This window comes from Hirundo rustica, chromosome 3 (genome assembly GCF_015227805.2).
Source record: "Hirundo rustica isolate bHirRus1 chromosome 3, bHirRus1.pri.v3, whole genome shotgun sequence".
Taxonomy (NCBI): domain Eukaryota; kingdom Metazoa; phylum Chordata; class Aves; order Passeriformes; family Hirundinidae; genus Hirundo; species Hirundo rustica.
In genome coordinates, this window is record NC_053452.1 from 45,925,593 (window position 1) to 45,944,860 (window position 19,268).

General features: G+C 38.5%; 1 protein-coding gene across 1 annotated transcript in view; it reads right to left on the bottom strand.

Annotated features, from left to right (window-relative positions):
- Window positions 1-844: 844 nt before the first annotated feature.
- The window catches only part of NID1 (nidogen 1), a 43,141-nt gene continuing 24,717 nt past the window's right edge, over window positions 845-19,268 (bottom strand). The window contains exons 13-20 of the mRNA XM_040058950.1: window positions 14,902-15,126; window positions 14,112-14,284; window positions 11,958-12,084; window positions 7,887-8,058; window positions 6,961-7,118; window positions 5,509-5,632; window positions 4,205-4,317; window positions 845-2,749 (exon numbers count right to left, since the gene is read on the bottom strand). Coding sequence (XP_039914884.1) covers window positions 2,628-2,749; window positions 4,205-4,317; window positions 5,509-5,632; window positions 6,961-7,118; window positions 7,887-8,058; window positions 11,958-12,084; window positions 14,112-14,284; window positions 14,902-15,126 — 1,214 coding nt within the window. The 3' untranslated portion in view covers window positions 845-2,627. The remainder of the gene's footprint in view (window positions 2,750-4,204; window positions 4,318-5,508; window positions 5,633-6,960; window positions 7,119-7,886; window positions 8,059-11,957; window positions 12,085-14,111; window positions 14,285-14,901; window positions 15,127-19,268) is intronic.

A 19,268-nucleotide genomic window follows, 5' to 3' on the forward strand; every position in this document is an offset into this window, starting at 1 on the left:
CCATCATGCTAGAGCTTTTTAAAAGTTCCTCATTTCTAGGGACTGGAATGCTGAAGTTGAGTAAACTTTGAAGTTTTGGAAACTGTCACATCTACACCACTGACAGGGATCTGCTGAAGATTCCCCTGGTTTAGTGCTACTTACTCCCAGATATGATACCTGAGTTCCTCAGTCTAGAAACTCAGTCCACAGTAATATTGTTTCTCATTTTGTGCTACAAAGACTACTCAGAAGCTCACACATCAACACTAGAAGGTATATTTTCCCTGACATCTTTGTCATTGCTGATTGATTTGCATAGAATTAGCTGAGTAGTGTTTAGTAAATTAATAACCATCATAATGCATGAAGAGGAACATTGTGTTGACACAAATTTAAAAAAAAAAAAAAAAAACACAACCATAAATCAGTTCATACAGTCCAATTCCACGTGCAGTCCCCAGAACAGATCACCAGTAATCTCGTGCTGTAATGCCAAATGCCAGCTTTTGGATCCCAGAACTATTCTCCTTGCAAAGCACCCTATTACTCAGTAACCCAGCACCGGGGCATTTTTGAGCATAGGGATAAATTCTACCTTTTTTATTCTTGCCCTTGTTCTATATTTTCACTGTTAGATGTCTGAAGTATGGGATAACTGAATTATGCTTACTTGACAGAGGTAAACAAGAATTTACAACCAGCAAAAAGATGGAGTCAAACCAGAAAAAGCCCTGTGTTCTTCAAGCACTCTCATGTATTTGTTTTGACGTATCCTACTGCTTCCAGAGTACAAAACTCCAACAGCAGTTTTTTCCCCCTGAATGTAATACTGCATCTTGGAAGAGAAGTACCATCAGTAGAGTTAGCTAAAAACCAGAACACAAGAAAGTATATTTGAAACAATGCATATCACTTCCTTCTGCAGGTATGACATTCTTTTTTATAGAAAATAAAAACCAACCATTTTTATTGACTGTACTGTAGATACCTGTACAGAGTGTAAACTTTAATATTTCACCAGATATGTGAATACTTCTGGAGAAAGAGTTATCAAGCACCTTCATTTCAACAAATTTTTGATATTTACAGTAAGACATATCTGATTAAGTGTATGAATAGAATGAATTAAAAGTTATAAAAAGTTATACAAAATGGTCTTTAGAATGTTTATATGTTTTGTTATTTTATGATAAATATACAATTAAAGAGGAAGATTTCACACAGTTAAGACTCAGAATTGGCTCTGTTTAAAACTGTCACCGTTGTGTCTGAAGAGGGAGTCAGGAAATGGGGATGTTAGCTTACTACTCTGATCATGACACACTGGAATGTGCTCTGAGAGGAGCCTCAAAAGTCCTGTTTCGCTCTGCCACAGGTTGGTTTGCAGGCAAGCTTCCTTCCCAACACACAGTGGGGAAACAAAACTTCACTCCCTGATTTGTACTGCTAATTTGACATAAGTATGCACTTGGATTTTCCCTCTCCAAACTCACTGGTGATTGATAAAGATATCAACTTCACTTTGATTTTCAGAACACTGGCGCATAAATGGGGCACCATTATATTTTCTTCTTTTAAGCACCAGACCAGAAGTGAGCTTTCTGAAAATCAGATTTTAACTGCCGTGGTTTCTTGTGGTCTACAAAAAGGCATGACATGATTTGCTAAAGAAGAAAGATTGCTAAAATAGAATTCAGAGACACTTTGAGGCTTAATAGAATCAAACATAGAAATACTGTTTTAAAACCTCTCAGAAAACAAATGTGACTATCTCTTTAAAACCACTTGTCGCCCAATGAATCAACATCTGTTCTTTGATGATCTATCAGCAATTGTTCAAAATATCTAAATTTTGTTTAGTGGTTTTTAGGGAACTACTCAGGAATCCACCACAAACAGAAGAAAGATCTATCTCTTAAAACCTAACAAAAACTTCAGATATATCCACTAAACAGTGTTGATTATCTGTAACAAATCGCGTAGTGTAGGAAAGGATCACATGAGCCAGGGTGAGAATTATAATCCTTACAACACATGGATAAAGTACTTCTGTAGTACAGAAGTCAAAAGTTGAGATTCAAGTTTTTGAAGTGAAAGGACTGGTAGTGAGAAGGAATGTGGCTGGGCAGTAAATACGTGCTATTACTGGATATTCCCCCTCAACTGTTCATCCTTGGGACCCCCTGATTGTTTCCCAGCTAGGGATAAGCCCAGCCACATATCTGATAGGCTAAGCATACCACCTCTGCAGAAAACTGCTGTGCACTCCAAGGTACAATTCTCAGGATTTGAGTAGTTCCACTCTCTTTACTCTGTTCTGTGTTTTGTTGCTTCAATTTTGCCAAGAGACACATCCTTCCTGTCTGGGGCAGATGCAATTAAGGCCTCCACACTTACCTTTAAAAGCAAACAGATAATTTTACAAGGAATAAAATGAAGTTGGACCCAACCTGGGCAGCTCCGTCTTACTTAACTGCTACAAAAACAGCTTCTGTGTGCGTGTGTGTGTCTGCATATGTGCACTGTGGCTTGCTGTCACAGCAGCATGGAGCACTTATCTTTAGGGCCTGACTGTGTTGATAGGAGTGAATTGTTTGCAGCACATTTCCAAAAGGTGTCTGCTGCTCAAAAGCTTATTTTAATGCTCAGTTTCTTTCTATACAATCTACTCCAACTGTGTTGTCAGGGCAGCGGCAAGTACGGCCTCCTGGGGTAGCCAAGCAGAGGTGAGTACAACCACCATTATTCACTGTACAGTAGTTATGTCCTGGAAAAAAAAAAAATAGAGATGCAAAACCTCAGAGAAAAACAAAAACAAACCCACAATAAAATCTGAAACAGACACGTACAAGAGATGTTAAGATTTATGGCTACCCTAGGGAAACAAGCCATAATGAGATTAGGAGTGGAAGAAAACCATGCTTTGGAGAGACAAGAGTCGCCGTATCCCTTGTGTCAACTTGACATTCACATGAAAGAAAGATCAAGATATCAGAGTGAAAGAGGCAATGTGAATCAAGTGGGCTGTTCCTAAAGTACCCATCATAAACTGGCCACATGGTCACAGAACGAAGAGGAGTGAGTAAATGAACAAAGTCAAAAATGCTACAGAACATCATCTTCAGATAGCAACTGTACAAAGACAGAGGAATGATCCATGAAAAACAAGCACAGATAAATTGGGTGGTTGGGGAAGTGTTAACATTAAAGAGTAAAGTGAAAGAGAAGTCAGTGCCAGAAGGTGTGCATCAGAGAGGGAAGGCATTCATCCAGAAGACCATTTGAAACAGACATAAGACACAGAAAAAAATGACAGCAAGGTTCGGAATATTATAGGTATCAGCATGTACTCAGAGCACACAAGGTTGTTTAATTTTACACTGCCTACCAAAATGGATTTGTGACTTTACTATTAATAACAACATAACTGATTTCTTAATTATGACATCTCTTTGTATTTTTAAGCTCTGAGCCAAAATTTGCACTATATTATTTTTATTGCATATTTTGAATAATTTGAAGAGAAACTATCCTAAGGGTTTTTTTTAGTCCCAAAGTAAAATTAGCATAACTCCTATAATTCCAGCCATATTGCAATAAAAACCAGTGAATGCTTCTCCTGTGATTTACTACAAACAACGTAACTGCACGATGACGCTGTTCCACAAAAACCAAATTATATTTCAAGGGTACCAGCTTCCTCTCTTCCTCCTTTCAATAGTGTATCTGAAAAACTCAACATCCAACAGAGCAGAAGGGCCAGCTCCATCCAGCCACTCTACCACCTGCTGTTTTCTGAGCATTCCATTTTGAAAAACACTAGATCTCATTAAGGACATCTGAAAGACCATAATATTTCTGTAGCTTAAACTTAATAAGTGAATGAGGCCCAAGCCATGAATATAGCATTCAATTCAGAAGATGATATATTAGAATTTTTGACAGGTCAGGTGCTCATCTTAATCATACACATCCTTCCACAATGGATAAAACAGGCCCCTTCTCCCCCTCCAGTTCTGGTTTCATGTGGCAACTACAACAACTGCTTTTATGGAAAAGAAATTAGGTGGCTTTTAACCTCTTACTAAACAGCAATCTAAGCACTAACCCAAATCTTCACTACCCAAATCAGTTGGCAGCTTATAAACAGGAGCTGCTACTAAGTTCATTTATACTTTAAGGTGGTATACAGCTGTAAAAACTCAAGAATCATCTGGATTACCTCCTGGGCACTGAGCAAAGGCTGTGGTGATTCCATAGAGTCGTGAGCGTTTGTGAGGCTGGAAGTTATCATTTTCTAATGAAATTGTGCGATCCACTGCTACAACAGCATCCCTGCCATAGGTGGAAGAAAATATATAGAAGTGAGATAAGGTGAAAGTATAGGGGAAAACAAAACAACACAACAAAATCCCCCCCAAAATCCCAACCAGTCCAAAAACCAAAACAAAACCAAAAGTGGAGAAAATTTGAAGTTGCTTCTTTTTTATTATCAGGAAGAGATACCAGAAGCAAAATCCCCCAAGACATAACCTTTCCTGGACAAACCTACTGTGCTATGACCTTCACTCTAGGCAGCTAAGAAATTTATCAAGGAGACACCTTAATAATTTTCAAGGTACTTCCAATACAGAACAATGTCCCTCTACAGGAAGGATGCACGTGTTGGTAGTTTTGGCACACTTTTCACATTCTGCCCCTCTGACAAGTATGGTGGTATAGCTGACGTTGCAGCTACTAACCATAACAGTTATGGACAATGATGTGTTTCAGGTGGAGCCTGATCTCCAGCTAGTCATAAGCAATCTTTCCTTTTTCAGTATAAAAGGGCAGTCAAGTGACAGACCTGTAGCACACTGTTCTTCGAGCCTGTTCTAGAATAGCACTTCCCAGATGTTAGTTTCTAACTTGGAAATCCTCACACACAGTAATAGCTACTGCTGCTGAAATTGATAGAGGCATTTGGGTAAGAGTTTGCTGATAGAGCCCATAAAGCCATTTACATCAAGTAAAAATATTTATTTTAAAATGCAGGGACTGGATTTTTTTTCCCAGAAGTTTAAGTAAACCTTTAAGTGTTGTTCATATGGTAACATTTTAGAGCATTTGCAATAAAGTGTCATCAAGTTAGTGAACACTTTCCCCCCCTTTTTTTAAATTGAATATTCATATAATATAGGGCATAGAAAGTCAAGAGTGATGGATGTCTGCCCTCTACAATGCAGCTGCTATAGAGAAACAAGTTACTGCCCACTCCTTTCCCAAGAATGTTCAGTGTCAAAAGCATTTTCTTCAAGGACAAATCACTATGCTAAAAAGTGAAAAATCAGTTAACTGGCAGCATCAATAGGTCAGCTCTACATATCCACTCCACCCTGCATCAGCTATTGCCAGGAAAGCAACAAAACAGGAATGTGTGAGAGGTCAGGCATAAGAAATGCAGTATATCCTTCAGATTCTACCAGGGAGGGAAAAAAAAAAAAAAAAGATAATAGGACTCCATAATTTCTTTAGCAGATAATGTACCTTCTCCAGTCTGTATAGTATAAATTCTTCCCATAGCTTGTAACACCGAAAGGATACTGAATCCCTTCAACAATCTTTCGTCGACCAAGCTGATTAGGGTTCATGCATTCCAGCCTCTTGGTACCTGGATATAGTGAAACAATTAAGCCTTTGAATCAGAACAAGAGAGCTCTCATCAGGGATGAAAGACAACCACAAATATGCAAGCAAGAATGAGGTGGAAAGTCCTGGAAATCTTTCAGTGTGCTTCTTAATCAAAGCCTTCCTCCACATCACATGTGTGCACGTGCCAAGAATTGAATGGCTAAATACTCGGGTGCTAATGCTACTCAGCACACCACTGAAGTTAAAGAAACAGCTGTCTCGCAGCCATGGTCAATGCTCACAAGCTGAGATTCCTGCTATGGATTCCAGAGTCCTTGGGTTGCTGTGGAAGCTGACAGAAAGCCTCCTCCATTCTGGAGGGATATTTCGGCCACTAACTGGTTCCACCTCCTCTGGAAGACATTTTTACAAAGTTTGTTTGGTGAGCATGTTCCTGAAATGTTTGCTGGGTTGGGCCATGAAGGTGAGTCTGCAGGAAGAACATAACTCATAGACAGAAATAGGGTGCAAAAAGATCTGGCTGCAAAGCCACTACAGGCTGGGAACACTGCTAATGAATGTAAACACCTGTAGGTTTTTCCTAAGTGATGTGTTTCAGAATTAGACAAAATAGGAGACAGTGCAAATGTGAGGACTATAAAGGAAGAAAGAAAAAGTAACTAGATATAGCAGAAGGAGATGCATTTGAAGGTTAGAGAAAGTATTTTACAGTGAAAAAGAGCTTGACCATTTTAGTTTATCCAAAATTTGAAAGGTGACTTGAAGTGTAAAAAGCACCTCCACAGGGAGACATTCCTGCCAGAGTCTACAGGGTGAAAGAGAAGCAAGATGCTAAAAGATAAAAATTAAATGAGAATTAAAATCACACTTCCCCCCACCCACTGGTAAGACACTGTCACAAAACTAACAATAGGTTTGTGGCAGAACTTTAATCCCTTGATCTTTTGGGTGCATTGCTTTTGGGTGCACTGTTTTTTCAAGACTTGCCTCAGTCAAATATAAGCCAGACTTGGCCTCAGGTTACAAGCCTTAAAACAATAGTGCCAGGATGACATTCTGTAGGGCAGATTAGATAAATCTGTGGATTTTCCCTAGTCTTAAACTAACAATGACTACAAAGCCCTAAGCACTACCTAAAAAAATAGCCACATACAAGACACTCAGGCATAGAGCTGTTGCATTCCTAGAAAGTTTTGTGATCAGAATTTAAATCCTTCAGCTTGTATACAGTCTCATGTGAATAGTTATGAGTAAATCATTAAAGCCAAAAGCTATGGCTGTGCATAATTTAGGATTGGACATGCTTACACTACTACAATTACAAGAAATATCTTCGCCTCCATTTACCTGCATCTACCCAGCACAGCATTGAGGAATAAGGATCAAATGTCAGACCATTTGGTAACCCAAGATCATCTTTAACAAGAATTCTTCTGTTTGTGCCATCCATGTATGAGGTTTCAATTTTAGGAGCTTCTCTGTTCCAGTCAGTCCAGTACAAGTTTCTTAGGAAGCAGAAAAAGGCTAGAGTTAAGACAGGGGCTGATCTCAAAAAATGTTGTAATTAAGAAAATGCTAAGAGCACAAAAGTAACACAGAGCCCCCAAATCATTTAAACAAATAAGAAGGGCCATATTACATTTTGATATAGAGGACAAAAAAATGTAGTAAAAATGTAGCAAATAAAAAAACATTAAAAACAAAAGGAGCAAGCACAGACTTCAGAAGAAATGCTTTCCTCCCACTGTTTAGCTTATGATCAAAATGCCGGCCAAAAAGATCTCTATTGCAACAGTTCTGAGGGCCATTCGAAACGTACATTTATGTTTTGAGTTCTTCCATCTCACTTCCTAGTCTGCTCAGGCTAAAGCAAGAGTATTTGGCATACATTTGGGACCCACTTGAAACAGTATTTTTCTTTTCAGTGAACCAAGTAAGCAACACGCAATGGAATCAGAGCAGTTTATCCTCAGCAGAGATCCCCAGAGAAGTCTGTTAACTCTCTGATGTTTTACAATTAATAGCCATCTTTTAGTGGTAGTGGGTTTTTTTTCCTTTGACGTAAATTCTGTGCCCCTCAATGGCACCTTTGCTGTTTACTCCTTAACACACACAATTTACTGTAAGATGGAAGTCCATGATGCTTGACCTGAACCCAGAGCCCTTCTCCATCAGTGGGGTTCTGCATGGAACACAGGGTCTCTCCTCAGTCCATTAAATAATCAAATAAATAAAATCATCTTTGCACATGTTTCTTGACGACATGTCCATACCCTCTCACAGGATCCACAACAATTGCTCTGGGGTTCACCAAACCAGTGTCAAAAAGGATGCGACGCTGGCGCCCGTCCAGCCTGGCCACTTCTATTCTATCCAGTTGAGAATCAGTCCAGAAGATGTTGCGACCTAGATGATCTACAGCTATACCTTCAGGGCTTCCCAAGTCTGCAGGAGAACAGAGAAAAACATTCCTAGGCGTTATTATTATTCCTAATACACTGTGTCAGCCTCATAAGGATAATCTTTCACAGAGAGAAGTTTTCTTCAGTGCTCTGGCTGTGGTCCAACAAAAGCTACTTTATATCACTTGAAAGAGGAACATGCATTTTACCTCAAAGTTCAAATACACAAAACTCTCATAAAGACATAGAATGAAAAACTCCATACAGCACAAACTTGCCACACATAGAACTGTACTTGGTGGGACAAGCATAGAAAGAGTTGATAATAGAGAAAGGAACAGCAGATAGTGTCAAAATCTTATTCTACCACCCTTAGAACGCCATAAAATGGATTTTATAACCTTTAATATTTCTCCATCTTTAGTACTGGCATACACAGCATCCCTCTGAAAACTGAATTTGTGCTAAGTTTACCTGATGCAACAATCAAACTAAATCAAATTCTTAACTCTAGAAATAATGACATTAACTAACTGACACAATCTAGATCCAATTCTTTGTTTTTGCTGAGCTATTATTTTTGGAACACATTTTAGCACTGTATGCACACAGTTTCTCTTGAGCACTTACTTGTTCCAAAAGCAACAGGAAATAGCAGATAATGACCCTACTGCTCTAGCATTAGTAATTTCTAACTTGGATGCAGGATGAAGAAAAACTTATAAAGCTTAATTCAGCCACTATGAGAAACTGCTGTTTTTTTCAATGTTCCATTGAAAAAGAGCAGGCAGGCTGTGCAGAATTTAAGGAAGCCAAAGACAAGTTTAAAAAAAAAAAAAAAACAAAAGTATTTTCATTCCATTTCAGTTCCAAAAGAAAAGAATTGTACGTGGTCACTCCGCAAAAGAGGTGAAGTGACCCTTTCTCCCAGCCAGCTGTTGAAAAAAAGCACCTTTCAAATGGAATGTGGCCAATTAGCCTTCTTTTAATTCTTAAGTTTATCCACTGACAACCATTAAACAAATATTATGCGACACAAGCAACCTTTCTGGAGAAAAGGCATTTGGCCCAGAACTTCGGGAAGGGCTCTCTAGACTTTGCTTCAGTGATGTTGCTGTGAATCACAGTTGCACAACAGTTCAAGCATCCTCTGCTCTCCCACTCAAGTGGATTACACTTAGCACTTTATCTGCACACATGACATTTTACTTATATTAATTGCTGAAGAGGTGGAAAGGAACGAACAAGATGTATCTCATTGTTTTTCTGACTCACAGCTCATGGCCAGAGGGGAGGGGTGGTGGGCAAGAAAGTAAATGTTAGGCATTTCTTTACTCCTCCTGAGGGCCCTTGGGCACGCTTTGACTCAGTTATACTGACTTCACATCACTCCTTTATTTCTCTAAGTGCTTCTGTGGAGCTAAACCTGTCAGTTGCAAGAAACCACCTCACATATACTTTAGACACTCAAACGCTCCTAGCTCTTCTCTTGCTAATGGCAGAGTCCGCTGAGGGCGGCTGCATTGTGAGGTGACGTTGGCAACAGTCCCCAGCCTTTGGGATCAGAAGATTACTGACCAAATGGTATAGGAGGAGCTCCCAGACTCTTCTAGGAAACAGAAGACAGCAGCAGGCAAAAGATCTGCTGTCACTGATTCCCAGGAGCCCCTGCTCCCTGACTAGTTTCCTTGTTTCCTTATGTCAGCTATATGTTAGGAGATTTATAGAAGTCTAAAGTAAATGTCCCTTCTGTGTGGCTGATAATAAGCCAGAAAAAACTATGCCCCATGGAGGGAGTGATAAGAGAATATTTAAAGGCTTCATTTATCACCAGCCTTTTCAGAGGCACAGATAGTTCTTGCTATATTGTCCTCAAGCCTGACACAGTCTCAGGCTCTGTCCCTGAGGGCAGGTTTGTACAGACACGCACAGCTGATGGGACTTGGAGCAATTACCACAGAGGAAAGCTCTCCGTCCTAACCTGCTGCCACAGCTGCAGAGCTGAGAAAGCCTCCACAGCCTGTACAGCTGCAGGGATGTAGGAGAACTGGATGGGGCTCCACAATTAAACAGTGTTTCTGCAAAGCAGCACAACTTGGATCACAAGAGCTTTAAAAAAAAACCCAACCAAAATGTAGTACGTTCCACAAAAATACGCATGAACTGAAGAAAGCAGCTGGAGCTCACAGGAGGAAGAAGGCAAAGATCAAAACAACAACAACAAAAAATTCTCATGAGTCTTCTGAAGGGGAGGCATTTTCCTATTTCATGAAATCTGATTTGGCTCATATAGAAGAAATCCATTTGAATGCTGAATATTCAATATTATTTTGATCTGACTCCTTACTGAAATTTCCATTAACATACAAAAAGTGAAGTGCAACATCTTTCCCCGTCTCTTCAGGAAAAGTATTCACATCCTGTGCAACCAACAGAACAACATAATTAATGAGAAAGCTTCATACACACAATATCTTTTAACAGCAGACAAAACTCATGAGGTTTCTGTGTGGCACTGAAGCATCTTGAATTACCTTAAATAATCAGTTGAATTTAGCTGAAAGCTTTCACAAATAATTTTCCAACATTTTATATATTGTAAGACTTTTAATGTTACACACACACTCATCAGACAGACACTCATACCCATATAAAGTTTTTAGCAATAGTAACTTCCCCCATTTTTAAGAGTGCAGATTCTTAAAAAAAAAAAAAAAAAAAAAAAAGTCATTAATAGTGCAAAGCAAAAATTTTTTCCCTGCAGAGTTTCTAAGTTGCACAGGCAACCATAGGATTTCACTGCAGGTTAGAGACCCTTTCTTATTAAATATGTTAGGATGGAAAAAGAAGTTTTATAAAATACCTCAGCTATCAAGTACTTTAGAAATATGAAGCTCCATAACTGCTGGAATGGTTAAGGATGGCCTTAAGCTCTCCCTTTTTCCTTCCTAGGACAGTAGTAGGATCCAAGCCACCCCCATCTATCTTTTGTCCCTAAGAGCCTGAATGGAGTCTCACAAAGTGACTATTCCAAAGCACAAAGTCCAGGCAGTGATTCTCTACACATCCAAAGAAAACTGAACTAAATTTATTGTAGAGTTTTATAACTGGCTGATCATTTTTCTAAAATAATTTCATAAGTTTTTGTAACAATGCCCACAAAGGATTCAAAGCAAAGGTGACCTTTTCCAGTATCTTGGCTTTACAGGTGTTATAGGACCTTGAGGACACTAGTATTTAAAATGTGCCTCCAGCTACTTTTGCTGTAGTTTTTCCTTAGTGACATCTCCCCCAACAATTCACTTTGATCCCTAAACCTGTCCTTCCCCTTAGCCCTTTCCAATCAATAAAAGGGTTTAACATCCAAGATGCATGGGCTTGCACTCAACCCTTCTAATGAAAATTAACATGGACTGCAGTGAGCAGCAGTCTCGTATATAAGAAAAAGACACAAACTGGATAAGCACTAACTCCTCTATACCCTCTAGTCTAATTCTCAAATCCTTGAGCAACTACAAAGGGTAAAAAACAAACAAGGTGGCTTTAGTCTCTTTCTGTGCTACAACTTGAGTGGCAGGCATGGGAAAATCACAGCTGAAATGGTTTCGAAAATCTTTTTGGCTGTTTGATCCCCAAGCCAAGGAAGAGACAGCAGTTCTCTTCAGTCTTCATGCATGCTCACCAGTCTTTTCTCAGCAGAGAAGGCAGCTAACAGGCAGAGATCAGGAGAGAAAAAAATACTACATATAACAAAATCTCAGCTATCCAGCACCTACCTTGCTTTCCAGAACAAAAATCAAAGACACCTTCTGATGGTATTCCATGTTAATATATAAACACAACTCTTAGTTAGCTTAGGCAACATCTAGGAGTACATATTACTAAATTCAAGTTTAATAGTGTTCCTAGGGAGTAGCAAGGGAAAGAATTTTGTGCTGTTACCTGTTTTGATTATGGTTGTTGGCTCCCCACCATGCAGGCTGGCCCTGCTGATTGAAGGGCCGCTGATGTCTGTCCAATAAACAATCTTGTCCACGCAGTCATAAGCAACTCCAATAACAACTTTATCCTGTTGGACAACAGGCAAATTAGATCAGCTCAGGATAAACAACAGTTACTAATCAGCAGCATTAACTTATGCTTTTCAGTCTCAAGCCTGAAGAAACAAACTTCTTGAGGAAAGGTGGGAAATGGGGAGGAAAGGCCGAGAAAATCATTGGGTAACAGTCATTGTCAAATATCTTAGAAAAATACTTCCAGTTAAAAGTCCCTTTTAACTAGCAGACATCATTCACCATTATTTCAAAGAAGCTTTGAAGATACTGAAGAGTTTGTCTGACTTCTACAGCTCCACCTATAAAGCTACGCCATCTAAATAAAGTTCATGTTGACATTTTACTATGCTACCCCTTTATGTACATTTTTCCTCTCATTCTTTCCCTTTAAAGGGGAATAATGACTTCAATCAAATCTGACTTGCACTGAAATCCAAGTCATGCATTATGGCTGCGCTTCCCATGCAGCACCATTTGACTCTAAAAAGTTCTAGCAAAGTAAGGTTTTAAAATAAAAGTTAGCTTAAACAAGTACTGCATAAATCATTCTGGTGGAAAGAGTACTCTCAGCAACAAGAAATATTTATATGCATTTTTTTCAGGCAGAAAGAAGATAGGAATAGAGTTTGAGTTTAGAGTTCAAACTCCCACCTCCAGGCAAATCAAAGAGACTATCAGGGTAACACAACAGCTGTACATGGATTCCCAAGTCCGTCACCGCTTTTGCAACACAGCTTCTTAAAAGACGTTCCAAACCCATGAATTAAAACAGATGCACTTATTCATCACTGTACATTAATTCTGTGGGTTGCAGAACAATTTAAATATCTCTGGTACCACTTTGCAAATACGCAACACAGACAACACAAAGTCAACAATGCTAGCAGAGACTGAAAGTTTCCTTTGCATTCAAAGTTTCAAGAAAGAATTTCATCTTACGTCTTGGAAGTTCTTTCCTCAAGATACTTCTAATTAATTAATTAAAGTTAGATCAAGTAAATAATGAGACTAGGTGACAAGCATTCAGAATCATGTTACCTTCAGCCTTATTACACCATTTTTTACACAGCATTTAACTATTTTTTATGTTATTGCAGAAGCACTTCACATAAGGGATAAAACCTTATGGAAGGATTTTACCCTTACATTACAGAAATTTATGGTACTATTTAATGATGTGAATCTGTGTAATTTAGCCAGTATTTGATTTACTAACTACTCAGTATTTTTATATATATATATATATATATATATATATATATATATATATATATACACACAAGAAGAGATCAGTATGCTACTCAATATTGCCATCTATTATAAATAAAATAACACTGGAATGAAAACAGACATCCTAGGCCTTGGGCATAACAAATTAATGTGATGAAACTGCCAGTGAAAAGGGTTGGCATGTGACACAGGTGGTGGAAAACAGAGGTTCTCAGCATCAGGAATTAATTTTCTAGGAAAAAAGATTATCAAGACAGTAGTAGAAGCATGGGAAAGATCTACCACCCACCGGGTTCTCACACATGGGGAAGGAAGCAAAAAAAAAAAAAGAAAGAAAAATATATGTGTAGCCAAGAAGTGGAGAAAACTGATTGAAGAAAATAGGAATACCTTAGGACTTAGGAAAAAACTTTGAGGGAGAAGGAATGGAAAAAAGGACCTCCCCACCTACTGCTATTGTAGGTCTCCTAAACTTTTATACTAGAGTCAGAAACCAATAGAAGTGTGAATAGAGAGGAGTTTATATGAAGAGCTACTGGAGGCATGTGAGATTACATTTTTGTCTTGTCATCTATTGTGAACCATTCTTGAAAAGGAAACTTTTTTTTTTTTTTTTAATGCCTTAGGTTTAAGATTTTTGACTAATCAGGTTAGGAATTTTCAGTAACAAATTAATGGGATACCGAAATTTTAATGAAGAGTAAAAATTGTGTTTTTAACTTAAATTACCGAGGTATGCAGACAAACAGTAGCTTTCAGCTTTGTGAGGGACCTTCTAAAAAACATGGACTTAGTATAGTAAGTTACTTACTGGAATGTGCAAGAGGGCCTTTGCACCATTTTTCTTCATATTGTTTCCCTCTAGTGGAACATGTTCAATTTTACCACTTTGGGCAAAAAGCAAGTGCGTTCCTGGTGGCAGAGGTACCGTGTCTGGTCGAACAGAGGGCCCAATGACAACAGGAGGAGCAGCTGTGCTCAGACCTGGTTAATAGAGAAGGAAACAGATGGGGAAAAAAAATCAGCTTGTACAGCACAACAAGGCTCCTTATTATTTGCAGGGACACAATTACAGTCAGACTTCTTAGAAGGAAACAGCTCTATAAGCAGACATTAATAACTACAATCAGATGCAGAAAGCTTCTGAATTTTTCCCCTTGGATGACAGAGAAGGAGCAAATGACATAATACGTCTTTTCATGTTTGGCTCTGTAATTGCTCTTTGCTTCAAATGGTTAGAAAAATCTATCTTATTTTCAGCTCAAGTGAGGAAGACGTAGGAAGGAACATCCTTCATTTCCTGAGGCAAGTCAGCTATTACAGCTCCCAGAGGGCAAAGACTATCTGGGCCTCTCACTGTTTCAAGGCAAGGAAGAAGCAAGAAAACCTTCTTCTTATTCAGAAACTTCCCACAGCTGTCCAGATGCCCCAGCTGAAGGAAAAGTGTGTGTTGGGGCATGAGACATACCACCACTGGGACAGCAGAAATCTGCATTGCTCCAAGTTAGTGCTGCATCTCAGGGAAGGACTAAGCCCCACATTTGGGAGACAGTGCACTCAGATGGAGATAACCACAAGAAACAAGTGCTTCAGCCACTTACATGGTGGTCGAACTCCTGGACCGCTTCTGGTGCCATCGATCTCATTTCCATCCCTATCCACACACCAACAATACCCACTGCCAGCATGGCACTGAGTGGGTAGGTAATTCCCGTGCTCATCACACTGGGGAATGAAGTGACCAAGTCTTACATCCCTCGGGAAGAAAGCACCTCCACTGCCAAGAGCTACTTCACGTTCATGCTGGCATTTGGTCTTTTCTACATCTGGGGGAAAAAAACAACAGAACAAAACAAACCCCAGTGAATATTTCTGTTTTAGCTAATAACTACAGTCCATTAACAATTAACATATGTTGACCACCTATACACAAGAATTTTTACCTCTAGTGGAACATGACACTGTTAGAAACCTTGAAGGCATATGACTTCAGAACAGCTTCAACAAGTCTGCCCTATGTAAGTGTGACACATTTGCCTTAAACTTGTTTTATCTTTCACTGCCTTGTTTAAAAGAGAACAAACAGGTCCCCTCCTTCATTGAAGGGTCATAAACAGGAGCTGGAAAATATGGTTGATCTCCTTGAAGCAGATGAGCAAGAACATTCTGACTTTTGACCCTGATGTCTACTCATTGGCAATTATCCATGGGCCTTAAAATGTGACTAATTAGACAGACCCTACAGCAGCTGAAGGTCTTTTGTAATGCTAAAAGTTGAGATTCCCTTCAAAGCCGCAAGAGAAAACCACAACGTGAGGCAGATGCCAAATTCTCTACAGATCTTAGGAAGTGAAGCAATTCATTGCTACGATGTATACTAGGTTTTTGAAGTTCAGTTACGAATTTTGAGCATTATTTGATTCTTCTGGATCTAAGAAAGGAGTTGCAGGGACAGGTTGTGCACTCCCTGGTGAAGCACAGAGAAACAGAGCATGCACACTGGCTACACCACATGCGTATATATTACTGCAGAGACTACAGAGGAAAGAAACTTTTCAGATGTCAGATCAGGACATTCAGGGATATGGCTCTTTATGTTTCAATTTTACAAAATAGTCTAAACTAAACTTTACACCTTCTTATTATATTATCTGTCATGCAGTAGGGAAAGTCATCTGGATCAATATATCTTCTAGAAGCCAAAAAATATCATGAAATTAAAAGAATACAATAAAAATAATATATTTCCTTCTCCAGACAAAGAAATCTGGCTTGCTTTTACCATACACTTGAGATCCCTGGGAGAGACAGATATAGTTATGGGATGGTATCTTCTCCCTGTTGATGATTTCTACAGACATTTAGAAATACTTAGCACAAACTGTCTTCTGAAGAGTCTTTAACATTACACTTCCATTTATTCCTTTCCTTGTTTCCACACTGGCTGATGGCCAGGATTAATTTTGTGTGGCTCAGACTAGACTGACCTCAGCTGAGCAAAAAGCTAATCCCATGCATCTACAAACTGTTGTGGTGTAAATCTATGTTCTGTAAAAAAGAAGGGAGGTTTTTATTAATATTTAAACTCGTTACACAAGAAAAAGCTTTGGACAAGTTTCATGCACCTGGACATAATTAGAGAAATACAAATGACTGGAGAACAGCCCACTGAACAACTGAAATATTTGGCAATACTTTTAACGTGGGTGGTGGAGAGCCTTGAATCAACCTACAAAACCAGGCCCTGTGGGACGGCCTCCATTATCTGTCTCAGATTTTGCGTTCATGTATTCAGTGTCCTATGCAGTATGCAGGTAAAAGAAATGTTGACTCCAGTAAAGAGATGGTATTGCCAGTTTTTTTTATTCTAAACTCTCATTATAGGAACTGCTCACAGGAGAAAGCAGGGAGAACACAGAGTATTGGTAAACTACCCCACGCACATTTTTGTGCAGTGCAGAAAAAAATTCATAATTACATTCCTATGAGCTTTGAGAAAAACTCTTAACTCCTCCTCAGTAGGATATAAAAACAAAGGTAGAAACTATTCCTTTTCTTCTTTGCATAGGAAACTCATAAAAATAAGGCATATACCATTTTTAAACCAATTTTTAAATCAATATTGAATATGAATTATGGGAAGGAGGGTATACACTCCCAGATAGGACCCAGTGGATACACCTAAAATATATTAGCATTTTTGGTGATTTGAAACATCAATATCTGTTCTAATTTCAAGACAATGTTCATACTAATATCTGCAGATTTTACTCAGGAATTCTGATTGTATTTTTTAAGAGAACTTAATCTTGCAGTGATCAAGACCAATCTCACAAATGGTCTGCTTATGCACGTAACAACACTAAAGTCAAGAGACTTGTCAAAATAAAATAATTTTCAAAATTAGTACTGAATTTCTAGAAGGCAGAGCATATGATTGGTTCTTTCTAAAAAACCCATCAATGCTGATTTTTTACTTGCATAAAAATATTTGCATCAAGGAGAAGATGCTCTGATTTTACTCAGTTTTAAATTGCATTAACCCTCTGAAGTTAATCTAGCTACGACAGAGTTTGAAAGATGAGATTGACACAACAAATAAAGCACATTTCCTGCCTTGATGAGCTAATAGCACTAGCTAGACAAAGTGGGTAACAAGAAAGGGCACATATTTACGTAGCACAAGGGACACTTTGTAAGCCAGCATGCAGACGCAAACCCAAGAGCCAGTAAATTTCCTTCACTACAGCAGCCTAAATGTGGTTTCTTTGCGAGCCTGCCTTTAATGTAAGTAGTATTTCATCCAGTCAAGACTCTTCAAAGATACAGAACGATTGGCATTTGCAGAGTTCTCTGATCTCACGATTGGCATGAAGAAAAAGTCCATTAAATACAACTGGTAGTGCCAAGAGCAAATAACATCTACCTGGTGTAATGGTGCTGCTATTACTGTGCCTGATTGTTGCAAATGGAAAACAAGCCATGCCTGCTTCAAGGCTTCATATACAGGGATAACTAGCCCTGATTTTCAGGAGGTTCTTACTATTCTTGAAACCCACATTTAAAAGGCCAGGGAAATGATTATGTCAATGATGATAAAAATGGTATGCAGCAGGATTAGTTCCTTCTGCCAGAGAGGAAACAACCAGTAAAGGCAGGACCTAGGTATTCGTTGTTGATGAAAAAAAGCAGGGGTGACACCAGATTTTCATTAACAGCAGGATCAAATTACAGTATTCTTCAATGCATGCATCTAAACATTACCAATCAGCAGTTGCTGTAAAATTAAGTAAAACCCTGTCCTCACTGGGTTTTGGTGCAGTTGATTGCTGAAGGTAATACACTGACCTAATAGCTTTGTGTTTTCCTATAGAGCTCTATGCCCACAGGATGGTATCATTTTTGAAACTAAGCACTTAAACTGGCAAATAATTAAAAACTGAAAGAAATAATCTGAGTCAGAAGTCAAATGTCATGAAGTAGTGGTATCTTTAGTAAATTCCCATATTACCTTAGTCTTGCTTCTAAATGTCCATATTAAGAAATTTAATTTCATCATTTGGATTCCAGAGGAAGATATACAACCATGGGTTGCATCATTTGTGGAAGTGAAACATGCCACATGAGAAGGACAGGATGTAACTGTAAAGTCATACTTCTTGGAATAAACTGTGTAGACAAGCCTCTAAAGACAGAATAATCTTTGAAACTACAACCTGAAAAAGCTATCAGCGGATCACAACTCAGCACTGTAGGGATTGTGAGAGGCTATAAAAAAGAATTCAGCATATACAGAGGGAATATACAGGTGTAGAGAAGAATACGAGGATAGGACTTCATCCAGCTCTGGCAACCACAGTTCAAGAGAACAGTGAGAAATTGAATGAGGAGGAAAATGCTCCTAAGATAGAAGCTGTAGAGCAAAACAGAGAACAAAGGTGTGATGAAGAATTTGTGTCCTGTAGAACACAGTACAAGTCAGACTAGATACATGGAATGGTGCATCCTGAACTTAAGGTAATTGCATATCCTTCTTCAGAAGAATCAACTTGTATTTGATGAATATTAAACTTTTTTTTTTCATTTGATAAACAAACTACCAGTAGCATTCTGGATTTTAAGAGTCACTGAAATAGATTATGGAATTCGTAAAAATGAAAATGGAAGTAGCATGAATATGGAAAGATGAGATGAAAAACATACACATACACATTTCTCACCTGTGTGAAGAAAAAACCAGAATGGAGTGAAAACCAAACTAAAGTCATATACAAATATTCAAAGTATTTTTTAGTCATAGAGGATTGCTTTTGTCGCAGCAATGTAGAAAATTATTTATGGACTTTTCTTAAAAAAGATAGAAGCTGAGTAAAAGGATGAGAAAGTGAGATGTATGGATTTCTCTCATTCAAAGATTTATATTGATATTTTTAATTGCTGTCCTCAGATGCTGGAGAAAAAAAAAACC